At 43.0% G+C, this 16,661-nt stretch overlaps 1 protein-coding gene across 1 annotated transcript in view; it reads left to right on the top strand.

Moving 5' to 3' along the window:
* The first annotated feature begins 563 nt into the window (after positions 1-563).
* Positions 564-16,661, top strand: part of Prkar2b (protein kinase cAMP-dependent type II regulatory subunit beta) — a 94,826-nt gene continuing 78,728 nt past the window's right edge. Inside the window, exon 1 of the mRNA XM_051144751.1 lies at positions 564-987. Coding sequence (XP_051000708.1) covers positions 687-987 — 301 coding nt within the window. The 5' untranslated portion in view covers positions 564-686. The remainder of the gene's footprint in view (positions 988-16,661) is intronic.

Below are 16,661 nucleotides of genomic sequence, written 5' to 3'. Positions count from 1 at the left end.
ATCACAACCAGGAGGCTAAAAGACGAGGGTGTGGGGCGGTGAGGGGGTGGGGGGTAATCTAGTGAAAGGAAAAGGACGTTGTACCCAACAAAGGGCAGAATTTCTTTTATCCAAAAGAGAACCAGTACAGCTGTGTGACTTTAACAAAAGACATTACGCACGTTTCTCTTGCGGTTGGATTCTAGGAAAAGAAAAAACCACCACCAAGGTAGAGGCTGGAGTTTCAGAACAAAATGCGCGGCGCCAACTCTGAGTGGCCTAGGGAGAGAGTGATGCGTAGGAGTTGCCCAAGGAGCGCAGGTGGAGCGCGCGGCCTCAGCCCCACGCCCCAGAATCCCGCGGCCTCCACCGGGAGGCCGCTTGAAAGGCGGCACAGCACCCGCCCTCCGGGTTGCCATGGTTTCCAGGGATCACGTGGGCTCGCGGGCGGAGGCGGGGCGCCGGGCAGGGGGCGGTACAGCGGCGGCGGGAGAAGGAGCGGGAGGAGCAGGAGATGCTGCCAACCCTCCCCGGGCTGCGCTCGCTCTGCCGCTGCCGCCGCACGGAGCAGCCGCGCCGGGGGCCCAGTGCGCCGCGCTCTCAGCCGGTAGCGCCCGGGGCGCTCGCTCGGGGGCCGCGCAGCCCAAGGCCGGACCGCGGATAAGGGGCGAGGGCGGCGCCCAGGCGCCCCGGCGTGCACAGGCAGCATGAGCATCGAGATCCCGGCGGGGCTCACGGAGCTGCTGCAAGGCTTCACGGTGGAGGTGCTCAGGCACCAGCCCGCCGACCTGCTGGAGTTCGCGCTGCAGCACTTCACGCGGCTGCAGCAGGAGAACGAGCGCAAGGGCGCCGCGCGCTTCGGCCATGAGGGCAGGACCTGGGGGGACGGGGGCGCAGCCGCCGGGGCCGGCACTCCCAGTAAGGGTGTCAACTTCGCGGAGGAGCCCATGCGCTCCGACTCGGAGAACGGCGAGGAGGAGGAGGCCGCGGAAGCAGGGGCATTCAACGGTGAGGACCGGCCCCCTCGCGCCCTGTGCCCTGGCCTCCGCGTCCGCCTTACTCTCGGACCCCTGCCTTGCTCTTGAACCCTGGGTTGAGCTCCCCACCTTCCCCGCGCTCCCCACCTTCTCATTCCGCCCACCACCTCAGCACCCATTTCGGTTGCTCCCACTCGCCCACCTTCCTACTCCGCTTTCTTGTCATGCCCTCCCTTTCTCTGGAGGTGGAGAAATGAGAGGTTGCGTTCCTGCAGCCCCTCTGCCACCTCTCTTCCCCGGGGCGATTTGGGGTGGGCATCTTGTTGGAAGGTTAACTTTCCCTTGGTTGGAGATGTCTCAGGCTCGGAGAGTACCATTGTGCATGAAGGGCGCTTGGCGTCCTCTTTTCAGCCCTTAAATTTATTAATGGAGTGTTAGGGAGAAAAGGCGAAGCATATAGTAAGAAGAGTGGAATTGGACACGCTGAGGTAAAACAAATTAATGATATAATAGCGGTGACATTCTTGGAATACGAATAATTTATTATTTTCCAGTTTTCCAATAACCATGTGGTGGAGATATTTTTGGACCCATAACAAAGGATCATATTTAGCCTGATATCTAGGGGGGTCTTTGGAATGAGGAAATAGGCCAATGGTTTTCTTTCCTTAAAAAATATACAAAACATATATTGAATGATTTTGATTTTTTAAAAAAGTGTGTGGGAAAAAATAGAAATAACACCATGGGAAGTTCTAAGAGCATGTCGGTTGTCTTAATGAAAAGCCAGTGAGTAACTAAGGACCTCGCCAGGCACGGAAGCTAGAAAGAATGAATGAGAGAGAAAAGGAATTTTCTTAAATAGCTGCTTTTGGCAAGTCCCACCCCTTAGGTTTACCACCCTCTTCCTAACACATCAGATCCTCATGCAAGTTCTCAGGCATTTCTATTTGCACAATGTGACCAAACCCCATGAAGCTCAAATGCCATGGTGTGTAGATGCACAAGTGTTTTCCTTTGTGGTGTAAGGCAAGCACACATGCAGCTTTTATTTACTTATCCTGCTGGTGATTTGTGTGGCCACAGTGCATTTCATACAACGAAAACACTTAAGTGCTGTTTATTTCATTCCCCTCGTGTCCTTTCCTAGGAAGATTTTCATTTTGTTTTTGTAGAATTAATTACTACACGCTACATGGGTTATAAAATTAATGCATTCTTAGCTTATCTACGACGAGACAGAAGCCCTGGACATTAGTGCTTTTGAATGTAAAAGGGAAGATCGCTATTTGACATTTTAATTTGGGACATTGGGGTGCTTTTGAGGGTAGGGTAATTAGAGTTTTCATCGTTCCCATACCAAATCAAATGCTTGTCCTGGTTGGAAGGAGAACTGGACAACGTTTTCTATAGATAGCATAGAAGGGACAATGGCATCTAACACTTGTGTGTGCACGCACTTGTGCACACACTATGTATCCGTGACATGATGGGGATGCACATGCAGGCAAGACGTACACAAAGGAGAAGGGGGCTAGTGTCCTAGATGGGAGGCAGCAAGGAGACGGGGGACTTGAGGAAGAACCTCTGTGCTCTTTAGAATATGGTGCTAAGAGAGCCAATTCTACTAGCTGTTTGTCTGATTCTCTTGAAGCACTTTGCATTGATATAATTTCTCCTTGCAAGAGTGTGTGTCCTGCACATTGGAACAAAGAAGTGGGTTTGTGAGCAGTAGGAGTATTTTTATGAAGCTTTGTATTCTTCGAATCATCTTTCCTATACAAGCTACTCAAGGTCAGTAGCAGAGAAACCGTCACGCCCGTTGCACCATCTATTCCCCACCTCTCTCTCCAGGTGTTTCGCAACTTTTTGACTCTACCTCAGCATCATTATCCAGCAGATGTCTGTGTCCATGTGCATAGCCAAAACTTTGGCAGTAGTACAGTCTCTATTGGGGCAGTTTTTTTTTTTTTTTTTTTTTTTTCTGCCCAACACTTTTCGTTCTGTTAGAAGTAAGTTGTGTTGGAAATCTCTTTAAAAACAATCATAGGCTTACAGAATGCTTGACAGACTCTTTTTTTGTGAATGGCCCTTTCAAACTGTGTGGGCATTTTATCATCTGGATCATTTTTTTTTTTAAACAGCCTTTTAACCAAGTAGACTCTCTGGAGCTTGAATTTGTACAAGGCCATGATTTACTTAAACCAGTCAAAAGGGGAATACATACACACAGGCGCACGCGCGTGCGCATACACACACACACACACACACACACACACACATCAAGATAGAACCATTTGCGGAAAATTTGTGGAATTGACCAAAATGCCACAAACCTATTAAGGTTATCTCTGTGTCTTAGAGAATGGTGAAGAAAATCCAGCAGAGCTTGGGGAGTTCTCTTGGCAAAGTAGAGAAAGAGTGAGTGTTGGATGACAACAGTCCCTGTGGCACAACACAAGGTTGCAGGATCGATGACTATTACATTTCACGTGCAGCTTGAAGTTTGATTCAGAAAATAAGATTATCTAGTGCCTTTCTTAGAGCGCTTTGCTGACCAGGTAGGTCATAGGTTTTTTTCTTTCTTTTTCTTGCTCTTCCCCCTCCTCCTCCTCTTCCTCCTCTTCCTCCTCTTCTTCTTCCTGCTCCTCCTCCTCCTTTTTTGTCAACATACATCCTCTGTTTTTCTGATACCCACAGTGCTCTGGCCATACTTTGAGAAACATTAGTCAGTGGATCATGATGATCATAATGTGTCTCATTAATGGTTTGAGGAAAGACTGCCATTTGTTGACATTGGTGGGGTGTTAGACCCTGCACCATCCCAGCTCCATTATACTATCAAGGCTGTCAGTCACTCTGTGTCATGGCCAGTGTGCTGCAGAGCCAGAGCTGGCACAGGTAGGCCTGAATTTTCATCCCTGTAGCCTTGTCTTCCAGAGTCATCTCTGGCCATTTAACCTGTGCTATCCCCCTTCCGTCAACTCTTCTTGATCCTCAAGAAGCCTTTCTTTAAGGTTTTGGAAATTTAACTTGTTCAAGGTTATATGTAGAACTCAGAGTAGCAGAACCGGGTTGTTTACATCTGTCTGTCTGACCTCTGAGACCTAGGTCATCAGGAAGTTCCTAAATAAAATTTGTTCCCGGGATTGCCTCACAGGTCGGGTGTCCCAGGTTTTTTCCAGAATGGGTAATGAGTCTGTATTGTTGGCTCTTGTCTTATGAATCACTTTTGTGTAAGTGATGATTTTATAACAGTTTGAGGTTGAAAGACAAGTTTTTGGCTATGAAACTGGTACTTGTTAGATTCTTGTCAAGATCAAACCTATGACCTTGACCTCCTACAATGTGGTGGTTTAATCAGAAAGCCACATAGATGCCTGCAGTTCTGAGAATAGTGGTCTGATGGACAGTTTTAATGATGTGGCCATAGACGGTGCTAGATCGGTAAAGGTGGCTCTTACTTCCTACATGCCTTTCCCACGGAGTTGTTCATTTGTTGATTACTACCCCCCCCCCCCCCCCCCCCGCAATGGGTATCACCTGATCCTGGCTCTTAGGCAACCTTAGGTGATAGAATGCTAGCAGCTTATGGTGACTCTCTTAAGGAAACTCCCAGAAGCTAGAAAGAAGTTGGAGTGGCGCATTGCCTGCCTCATGCTGACACGGATGTCTCCCATGCAAGGGTTCTTTCCCTAAAGCTGGAACTTACTAATGGGTTTACCGTAGGCAGAATCATTGAGTCACTATTAACTTGGGATAAAATGAGTGGTACTTAAATAATCATCACGGTTGGATCTTGTGTTGCTCAGCATTTCTCAAGTGGTTAAAAATAAAGTAAATATGGTTCCAATTACCCTGATAACTGACAAGTGGTAAAGAACAAATTACAAAGGGTCACTTGCAGAGCAGACGATGTGCGATGAAATTTGAGTGACATATAGAGCTAGTCATCTATGTTGCAGGGGAAAAAGAACTAAAATTAAAAATAGATTCACAAACCAAAAAAAATGCAGAGCCTTTATATAGCAAGGCTATCATAGATGTATGCATTCCCTCCTGTGTGTGTGTGTGTGTGTACTGTGTGTTCATTTGACTTGATCCTCTTAAATATGTGAAGTCTTTGTTGGAAAACCTTATCTCACTTTGGTTTTTGCAATTTAAAGGGGTATGGAGAACACACAAGCTACATTTAGATCTTTTAAAATTAATCTCATAGGTAGAATGTATAATGCACTCTAATTACTCTGCACACCTCTCTTATCCTCCTTTCATATCTGTCATCCCCCGTATCAGCCTCTTTACCATGTCTGTCGCTTGTAGCTTTGTTTTATAACCCATTTCATGTAAGCAGAGCCATCTGTGGGAGCGTTGGGTTAGAACTCCCCATTGGAGCCTGATGACATCAGCACAGGGGACACAAATGAAAGGAGTTACATCCGCCTCTCTCTGACTCTCAGTACCATCTAGCTTAGCAGTGAGGGGCAGAGCTCTTTATGTCTTTAAGATCACCTGAAATTGGGAAGTTAGATCCTCTCATGCTGTTTTGAGCGAATGCTCTGCTGACACCTGTGAGGACTAAGGGGCTTCACTGTAGCTTGTTTTAAAGTAGAAGCCTGACTGGAAAGGGTTAATGGGATTTCCCTTAGCCAGGTGGGAAAAACAGAAAAGGGTAGTGTGCTGGCTTCACAGAGCCTGCAGCAATGTTCTCAGCTGGCTCCTCCTACCTGTTGAGCTCACAGTCACTTTCAGGAATCCCTGTGTGGGCTGACTGTGGGCCTGGAACTCCCTGTGTCGATCAGACTAGCCTTGAGCTCAGCTTGTCTCTGCCTCCCAAGTGCTGGGATTCTAGGCATGCGCACGGTGGGTGGCACACCGTGCCAGCTGCCCTACAGCCCTACCTAAGACCCTCGGGCGTCATATGACCATCAGAACATATGAGACAAAGCAGCTAGTTGTCAGTTCCTGCCCCCTAATGTGTTGCCAACAACACGTGACAAAAGACATTTATTTTTGGCTTTTCCAGTTGTTGTATACAACTGAAACAAACATTAGAACCTTTGAAAATTATATTAGACGTATTTTTTATTTTAGGTGGATGAATGTTTTGCCTACATCGACCTGTCTGTGCGCCACATATGTGTCTGGTGCCATCAGAGGTGAGAAGGTATAGGATTTCCTGGAACTGGAGTTACTGATTGTTTCCAGCTACCAAATGGGGGCTGGGAACAGAACCCAGATCTTCTATAAAAGCAGCAAGTGCACTTAACCACTGAACCATCTCTCCAGCCCCCTTAAAAGAGCCTCTTAGTATATTTTGAATTTTTCAAATATATTCAATCAGTTTGATTGAACCCATATAGGTTATATTTTGGTAGAAACTTTAAATTTGGCCATTTCTGGAGAAGTCCATGCTGATAAGCTCTGAAGGTCCTGACTTGCTGAGGTTGTTGCAAAGCTAAGGGAGTTAATACTTGTGAAGTTCTTAGGGCAGTGTATACAGCAAGTGCTGATGACACATTAAATGACTCAGCTGATAGGAACTCTTGCAGAGTTACAACCCTCTGTCACAAAGTAGCATTATCTTTTTTTTTTTTTTTTTTTTTTTTGGAAGCTAGTGTGGCCTTATGTTCTGGAAGGCTGAGGTAGGGCATCTGGGGGTCTTAGCTCCCTTTGGGATTTAATGTGACTCTACTGTTGCACAGTCATAAATGTTGTATCCTTCAGCTTATAATTTGTGGCTAAGAAGTTTTTGTAGTTAATGAGACTGTGGGGTCTTCAGCTGCTAGAGATTTACTTGATAGCTTTAAATGCTGAAACGGATTACATCACTCATGTCAATGGCTAAAATATTGAAGGCATTGTTTTAGCTGTGAGTGTAATCCAGTAGTAGTGTTACAGAAGATTTGCAATGTTCAGAGTAGAGCGGTTGAAAAGCAGGATCCATTTCAGTTACAAGTATTAAGTGGATTGCTTTTAGGGCTTGGAATTGGGACATCAGTGGCCTTGACGTAGTCTGCTTTCTTCTGCTATCCACCTTCATCTGTGCTTCGCCGGACAGGAGTCACGGGAGGGAAGCAGCTAGTGGGGCTGAGAATGAGAAAAATAAGAAAAGAGAAATCAGTGGGGCTTGTGAGAAACTGAGGCAGAGACCTGACAGACAGTGGAGGCTTGATACGCTTCCTGACCTGCGTGTGTTAAGCTCAAGCTTTGCTCTGCGGCTGCACATGCTATGTTCAGGTGCTGGAGAGAGGAGTAAATGTTGAATGGTTATTTATTGTTACAAATCTCACTCCATGGATTCCAGTAAATTTCCAGCTGTCAAGATTTTGTTTATAGCTGTGTTTAAAAAAAAAGTGTGCTTCCTTTTCAGCCTTTCAAATACCATCAGGAGAACACTGAATCTGTCTATTAGGAGTTTATTTATGATCCCTTAAGCAAGTCATTTATCAGCAATAGTAGCATTACAGAAGGCCCCCAGTGGAGGCTGGGGGTTGATGGGGCCTCTCAGTGGGGAGGGGAGCCACTGAGGACAGGAGATTGAAGTAGTTGGCTGCAGGGTCCAGAGCTGCAGAAGGAACAGTGGATGTGGAAAGCAGAGGGCTAAGCATGTGCCCTCCCTTCTCAGAGGCTTCCAAAGAACTAATTCCTTTCCCCACACTCCCCTCCCTCTCCCTCTCCTTCCCTCTCTCCCTCTCTTCTTCCTTCTCACCTTTCTTCCTTTCCTTGGTCTCTTTCTTCCTTTTAAAAAGAGCCATGAGAATTCTGCTACATTTGCCCTGGATCTTTGTGAGAGATGATTCTTACAGCATGCCTGTGATTCGTTAGGTTAGATGAGGCAGGGTAGGGGCAGACGTCCCTACCTCAGTACAGTTGATGCAGGCTTTGAAGTTTAGCCTTGCTCAGGGTGACCACTAAGCAGACTTGTAATAATGTATATTAAACTCATTCATCTCTGAGCTTTAAATAAATTGGACTGTGCACTAAAAACAAAAACAAAAACAAAAGCAAAACCAAAAAAGTTTAGCCTTGTTCATAAAACTGTCAGATTGTGTGCTGCTTGTATTAGCTCCTGTATTATGAATCCATTTCATCTTCTTTTAGGGTGCAAGGAACAGTTTAAAAGCCTGAACTAAAGAAAAGCAGTGTATGCTGTTTTCGATTTCTAGGGCTTGTTTGCCCTGACTGCTTTTCATTGCAATGAAGCTGCTACAGAGGCAGTAGGGGAAGTCAGAGTGCAGGGACGTTGCTGCATTTGGTCATGTTCTAGTCTTTTGCAGTCTCTACTGTCTGCTTGTCATCATAAAACCCCACAGGAAAACCTCACTGTGATGTGATCATTAAGTTTTTTTGAGAGAGCCAGTTTTGTGTGTTAGAAATTAAAAATTACTTAGACGGTTTCATTATATAATTTGGAAAAATAACTGAAACTAAAGAGTTCAGGTCAAGGTTGAAATGAAAGCAAAGCAATTTTTAAATATCAGCTATAAACACAGTTGGTGAGGCAGCATTTATGAATGTTCCGGCAGTAGGTTCTACCATGTGTAGCTTAATATGTTTGGAAACTTTATAAAATATCATTCCAGCTGCTGCTGTTTAAAAATGTTTCTTCATTTAAAAAAAAAAAGACAAAAGATCAAAATATAAACACACATTCCACATGAAAGTGAAGCCAAGAATTATGCCGTGTACAGTTATTCCTGTGTGTGTTTGGCTTGGGGATGACACTGTTTAGTTTATGTCAGCTGTTCCAAGACAGCAGTAGTTCATGGGAGTGATGGTGAGGGATTTTCTTTCAGGGGGAAAAAAAGAAAAGCTTTCATTTAGTTAAATACTAGCAGACCCTGAAAGCATCTTTTCAAAGGATCAAGTTAATTTAAAATATGATTCAATCACATCACCCCCACTGTTGTAGAGGGCTAATGTTAAGTGGTATCTTTTTATTTATTACTAATTATTCTCCATACTTGGGGCTCCCTACATCCACTTGATAAACAGGGACTTTTAGAGACTAGTTGCTTCATCGTCCCCAAAGTGGTGGAGTCAGGATCTGAGGCTGAGGTGCTAGGCCAGCTCCTGTTAGGCGGTGCCTGTCATCCATTTTAAGCGCTCACTGAACTCACTGAAGTAAGGGGAGGGGGGAGGGAGCGTTGAGAGAACGTATCAAGAAGTGAGCTACCTGCTCCTGCCCCTGAGAACACACAGCCCGGCCTGCGCTGGCCTCTCCCCTTTTCACTGCTTCCACCCAGATTAGTCCTTCATGTGCTTCAGAAGCCCCGTAAAATATTTAGGAAATGTGATATTTAGAAATATATAGAAATACTGTGTTTATTTCACAAAACTCACTGTTACATTACCTTAAATAGCAAACTGTCAACTGTGTTCTAGTGTATAGTCCCAATATGTATTTATACTTTTTATATGTGTATCAGTATATTAACTTCTTGGACACAGTCTGTGATCTGGAGAGGAGGAAGCCTTTGCAGATGTGCCCTCACTTCTCCCTGTGCCACCAACGACTGCTTTCTGTCCTGCTTCACGGTGCGGAAACTTCACTGTGAGGACCACAGCTGTAAGGGATACAGCTGGGGACTCTGTTAGCCCAGGGTAGGTAGTGGTGATTCACTCTGGTGTCTGTGTTTAAGCATCCAGACCACAAAGGACCCATAGAGAGCCATGGTGCCAGCCGTGCGTGCACTACCACAGAAGTGTGGTGGACTATAGAGGAAGGTTCTGCCTTATACTAAAGACACAATTCACTGTACCTAAAAGTCCTCTCTTGAAAATCTGTATTCCTGTGTGTACCTTGAACTTTGACCTAATTTGTAGAACATTACCTTCATGGGAAAGAAAAGAGAATCATGTTACAGGTGTTTAATGAAGGATCACTAAATTGTAAGAACGCCAGTCAATAGTGGAAGAAAGACAAAACTTTGAAATACATGCAGTTTCTTAGAAGATCTCAGAAATAATGCCGTCCTGAGTCTGCTTCCCTCTCTATGTCCTGAGCCTCTTTCCCTCCTCATGTGTTTCAGCCTGCTTCTTTCTCCATGTCTTTGATCCTGTTTCTCTCTCCATATCTTGAGCCTGCTTCTCTCTCCATGTGTTTGAGCCTGTTTCTCTCTTCATACCCTGAGCCTGTTTCCTTCTCCACATCCTGAGTCTGCTTCCCTTTCCATGTCTTTGAGCAAAATCAGATGTCACTTCCTGTTTTATTGTTGATGCTGATAGTGTCACCTGTCCTTAATCACAGGGAGCTTTGCCAACAGCAGGAGGGGCAGGGAAACAGTTTTTTTCCTTTGTGTATTGCACTTTGCTAGTTGTAGGTGGTCAAATTATTTTTCAATTAAAAGTCAGCTGAATATTAAATACTTAATAGGAGAAATATATGTAAATAGAAAGGGGGAGAAACGCTCTGACACATGTAAATAATATCTAAGGATAGTCTGTGAATACTTACATCAGAGCGGTTTGAAATCATTTCCTGAAATATAAAATCCTTAGTCTGTCTTCAGTTCAGTCTCATAGATTTAGATTTCATTATATTAAAAACAAGGCTGTTTTAACTTTGAACCTGACCCTTGATTTCTCTGCAAAATGCAGAGAGCACAGGCGCCTGTCATGTCTTGTCTGTAAAGATTTCACATTCAGGGTGACAATTGAGGTAGCGTTTTGTTCCCATCTTAACCCCTCAAACAAAAGAACAGTAAGAATAGCACTATTTAAAGCATCATTTTTTATACTACCCTCTTCTTTGAGAAACAGGCTAAATTATTAGAACAAGTTTGTGTTTATAAATCCCAAGCTTATGTTTTAACAGAAGCTTTAACAAGTCATTTCAGAACAATGCAGGATAGAGTGGATAGGAAGAGTTAAAATGTGTCTTTATTTAAACGTGACAGGTGCTCATTGTAAAGACAGGAGTGCATATAAATTATAAATATAAATTAATATAAATAGACATTAATTGGGCAAGTCTTTGTGCCACATTGACGTCTTGCTGCCCTTTCTTTCTATTGTGGTATTTATAAAAGTAAGCTCCTTGAGGGATAGGTTTATACCTCTGCAGGTCAACATTACAAGGTGGTTTATTACTAGAATTCATAATTCTATACTTAGTCAACTATAATTCACTAATATCTTAATATGGCTTAAAAGGAGGTGGAGGGTCCTTCTGGGTCTTAGCTTACAGACCTAGTTGTATACAGGTGTTTGATTTTTAGATTTTTGGCCGTGGGCCTAGCCTTTAATGGTTTGACCCATCTTTCTAGTTAACAACAGGTTACACTAGGAAATGTTAGGATTTTTCAGTTCTTACTAATTTTACAGTAGTTGCTTTATAGAACTTTAGCAAAAACTCATTTGTAAAAAGAGTATTTTATGAAGAGACAATACGGGCTGACCTGTTGGTTCTTAGGCCAGAACACAGTGAGAGATTTTTACTTGCAAGAAAGAAGTAGAACAGAAAATTAAGTTTTACTTTTCTCTTCTTTTTAAATTAAATGCACTAAAGGAAGTTAAAATATTAAATAGCATTCACAAACTTTATCACCATGCTCTTATCATTTATCATTGGCGCAATTCTTATCATTTTGGTACCTTTAGGCTTTTTGCTGTTTTAAGGGAATACCACGTGCAGAGCATTCAGTGTCTCCTGTGCACTGTTTGCACTCTCTTAGTCATGTAGGTATATGTCTTAGTTAGACAGAGTGCTATTGTAAAACATCCCAAGTTTATACGAATTGTGCACTTAGCAAAGTTTCTTTACATAAATTATCTCGCTTCAGCATGTTTTTAGAACAGTATTTGAGAGGTTACATTAATTCATGTAGCTGTAGTCTGTTTAAACTGCTGTGTAGTGTGTTGTGCACAAACACACTTAGCAGTTCTCTGGTAAATGTAGTCAATCAATTTCTTGGTGTGTGTGTGTGTCTGTGTGTGCATGCGTATGCACACATGACTCTGTGTGTGTGTGTGTGTGTGTGCGCGCACACGTGTACATGCTTATTAGGCGAATGTGGCAGCTTTTACAGGTGGTTTCCAGTGTGATCAGGAGACCCCTCTAGACTCTTTTCCCTTTCAGAGAATGATAGCATACAATTATCATAATAAAAATAAGAGTTTTTTCTTTTCTCTTTTACACTCTTAAAATACAGGACATGTAATGTCTCGATATTGCAGTAGATTAAATATGGAATCTATCCTCTCACACCAATTTTGGAAACGTAACGTAAAATCATTCTAATGTTTACTAAAATTTGCTTCTGGGTGGAGAGGTAGCTCAGGCACTCAAGACGAGGCTCACAAAATACATTTAACATTTCCTTCTTTGGGAGAATGCAAATTTTAAATTAAAGTATGTTATTTATAACTTTTTTATCACTAGCTTTCATATATAAAACATTTATCAGTTTAAACCTCCAGTACAATAAGTATTGATGGATATAATCCCTATAAGCAGAATTTCAAGAGTCTAAAGAAGCTTTGAGTCTAAGAGAAGCTGAAGATGTTTTGAGGACTGTTGCCCCGGGGTCTCAGCCTGAGGGTGAGAAGGTGGGTGTGAGGCCCAGCGTTGACCGCACACCTCATGGCTGTGACGGCTCTGCAGAAGCACGCGCTGGGTGTGTTCATCTGCTGCACATCACGTGGGTTGTGTTCAGCCACTGTGTGCATTCCTGCTTCTTTACATCCAAGCTGGTGTTAGGTAGTGTCAGGTTTTAACAAACTGTTGTCTGGATCTTCTATGGTGTCAGGTTTTAACAAACTGTTGCCCGGATCTTCTGTGGGAGGGAAATGGTGCTTTGCCTTGTCACAAATAATGTTGAGTATGTTTTTATGTTGATTGACTCTGTAGTTGGTCTTCTCTGAAAAAGCTTTTGTTCCTCTTGCCTGTGTTCCTGTTTGCTCAATGATTCCATTGGTGATATGTGTTTGAAAAACCTTCTCTTAGCCTTGGGCTTGCCTTTTCAGCTTTTCATCATAACTTTTCTCTTAAGTTTTATTGTTTTTGTATTTGTGGTATTATGGGATGAACTATATTTTTAAAATCTTAACATACTTAACATGGATGCTTCATATTTTACTTAATATTTATGTGCCTTTTTAGAGGAACCTATTTTCACCTATATTAAAAAGACAGGCTTTCACCTCTCCCCCCTCCCTCTCACTTCTCTCACCCCTCTCTTCTCTCTTCTTATCTCTTACCCCCCCTCTTGTTTCTCTTCCTCTCTCTCTCTCTCTCTCTCTCTCTCTCTCTCTCTCTCTCTCTCTCTCTCTCTCCCCCCCCCCTCTCTCTTTCTCTCGTTTCTCTTCCTCTGTCTCTCTCTCTCTCTCTGGGGTTCCCCTCTCCCTCTTCCTTTTCTCCCCATGCCCATTTAATAAATTTCTCCATATAATAAAAAAAAAGATGGTGTCTTTTTTTTGTAACTTTATTTAAACTTTTTTTTTTGTACTTAAAGCTTCAGTCAGTCCATCAATGATTTTGCCTATCATTTGAAATAGATAATATTTCTTTTACACTTTGTGAGTGTGTACACACGTATGCGTGTGTGGAGGCTCACGTGCCGAGGCCAGTGCTCAACACGTGGGGATACCTTCTCTCCTTCCACCACTGGAGTTCCAGGGATCCAACCAAGTCGCCAGACTTGGTAGCAGGTGCTCGGACACACTGAACCATCTTGCCAGCTTAAGAATATAATTTTTAACATGCATAATTTTGGGTTCATTTTCACCAGTATTTTTATTGCTTTTGTTTTGAGACAAGGACTCCCTATGTTGTCTAAGCTAGTTTTGAACTTCCAGGCTTAAGCCATCCTCCTGCCTCAGCTTTCAAAATAGATAAGACTACAGGTGTGCGTGCAGCATCACTGTGCTTTCCCACTAGTGATTGTATTTAAGTTTCCATGAATGCATAATGACAGCTAAAGTCTCTATTCCATTTTATTGACTTAGCTCTCTTTTCATCAATACCTGTCTTTCATAATTAATAGGACTTTATAATGGTCTTGTATGATATGGCAACTCCCATCTTTTGTCTTTCAAAATCGCTTAATTAGTTAACGGTTTTTATTTTATAGGAATTTTAGAACAAACTCCCATGTTGTAGAAATCTTTAGTGAGTGTTGTATTGGACTTGCATTGGATTATAAATTTAATTATGTGGAATCATCTACCCATGAGCATAGTATCTCTCCTTTTATTCTGTCATTCTTTCAGATTCTTCAATTTTTTTTTTTGCCACCTTTTTCATAAAGGTGTTTTCTAGCTTTTATTAGTTCTATTCTTAAATCTCTTGTCACTTTTGTTATAACATCTGAAATCTTTTTATATTACACATCCCATGTTGTTGTTTTCTATTACATATTCTAATCAAATATAGAAACTTGGAGCATATTCACAAAGAAGTCCTAAGAGTGGCTGACCAGCATGTGGAATAGAGCTTAGTGTTTTCAGTTATTAGGGAAGTGAAAATTGGAGTTGTAGCATAGCTTACATTACTTACATGTAATGTGCATTACTTACATACCAGAAGGGGGTAAATAAGACAGCTCCCTCTGCTGGCTGTGATGTGGGGCAACTCGAACCTGTCTGTGTATGCTGTAAGAGCATAACAAAGTAGACAGGAGAACTGCTTGCTCATTATGTCACCTGTGGCGACCCAACAGCCCCTAGCATAGACATTTCTTCAAGAGGTACAAAAGTATAGGTTTATAAATATTTCTGTGAGAGTATTTACTGAAGCTGTGTTTGAACTGGAAACAATTCAATGTCTATGAACGTGAAAATAGAGAAGAAATAAATGACGATGCCCTCATCCAGAGAGATGCTACTAAGCAATAGGAAAAACATGAGCTGTGGATGCTGCCAGCAGCCAGAACAAACCCATTTATGTGAACTTCCCAGACAGGTAAAATGAGACGGTTGTGCAAAAAATTATAATAGAGGTTCCCATGGGATGCTGCGGACTGACAGGCGTAGGAACTGTCCAGTGATGAAGAGTTAAATCTGCACTGAGGTGTTGTGTACATGGCTCAGGATGTTTGTCAACGCTCATTGAATGGGACATGCCATCGAATGTTAATTTTGCCTCAACTAAAGGAAAACAGAAACATGCATGGTGTTGGAATCCTGTTTTCTGGTCTTTAATTGAGAAGTGCCATTACTGTGATGGTTCTTTGGTGAAATCTTTCTTTCTTTTGGCTTGTAGACCAAAACCCAGGTTCCATTCTCATAGTAGTGGGGGATAAATGAGAATGCTTTTTGTTATTTGAGGGAAACAAAGCCAGAGGCTTGTGAGCTTTTGCTACTTTTAAGTCTACTGAATGTTTCCAACCAGAACGGTAATGTGGGAGTTTCACCAACTTAACACTTTGTAATTACTGCCTTCATTTGTCTGAATAATCTTAAGGAGTCAGGAGAACCTCCTGTCAACTTTTCATCAGCATAGTTCACTTAGGCTTGTTGTTTCTTGTGTGTGTGCGTATAAGTGCTGGGGATAAGAAACCAAGCAGACAGGGAAGACCCCGGCCCTGTGCAGCCAGTGTGTGAAGAAGTGGCCAATGCCAAATACCAGAGATCTTTAGACAGCTGTGTGCTCTGGAGGACGTGAGATGGTATAGTATGGTGGAGCAATGAAAGGAGCCGCCGTACATGTTCCAGAAAGGCTTCCCAGGGTTCAAGCTGGAGTGGCAGGAACATCTGCATTCTTTAAAGACCCAGGAACTCAACTGTGGGTATGTTCTAGGCGAGCTTATTAACAGGAGGCCATTGTCACGACCCTTGTGCAGTTGTTTGTTTCAAAGCTTTTTATGTTTTTCAAAGTGGCCTTTGTGGTGACCTTATGTCTAGGTGACACTTTGAACGCTAAACCTCTGGAATTGCTAGTTTGGTCTGGATTATTCGCCCTGCCTGATGGAATGGGTTTCTACACCTGCCCTTGGCTGTTATCCCCACCTTGCCATACCTGCTGCATCCAAGCTTTGTAAGAGGACTTAATGCGTGGAGAAGCAGAGGTTGGATTTTTGTAGTTTGGACAGTGTCCCTTTCCCAAGTAAGGGGTATTCGAAATCTGGAGAGAGTTTAGAAAGCTTCTTACTTGGCCTTTGTTCCTGCTTTGTCTCTGTGTGGTTTTATAAGGTTAGTCATGTTGGGACTCCCCTAGCCTAAACTGTGTTTCCCTTTCCCTGGGTAAGACAGCACTGTTGGCAGTGTCCTCATGAATTACCAAAGAAGAATCACGTTCACTCATAAGGAAAAATGTGCTTTCTAGTTAGTTTGTTGCTTTCTGTAGTATAGTTTTAGGTATCAGTTATATTTGGAGGCATTTGGCTTAATAAATAGAACAAAATTGTATGTCTTTTTAGTGATATTCAAGTTGGAACTTTTGTTGCTGTTGTTGTTTCCAAGACAGGGTTTCTCTGTGTAGCCTTGGCTGTCCTGAACTCGCTTTGTAGACCAGGCTGGCCTCGAACTCACAGTGATCCGCCTGCCTCTGCCTCCCTGTGCTGGGATCAAAGGCGTGTGCCACCACGCTAACAGCTGAAGCACCCATATCTCATTTCGCCCTGTCCTACTTTCAGCCCTGTCTATGTGAGTAGGTTGGATGGACACCTGCTCTGTATCCTTCCTGCTGTTCCAGCACAACACAAAACAAAACAAACAAAACCCACTGGCCCTCAAATGCCCACCTCTCATGCAGCCCACCTG

The sequence above is a fragment of the Acomys russatus genome, chromosome 1 (genome assembly GCF_903995435.1).
Source record: "Acomys russatus chromosome 1, mAcoRus1.1, whole genome shotgun sequence".
NCBI lineage: Eukaryota > Metazoa > Chordata > Mammalia > Rodentia > Muridae > Acomys > Acomys russatus.
The sequence above is the reverse complement of the archived record's forward strand: the minus strand, read 5'-3'. Positions and strand labels throughout refer to the sequence as shown.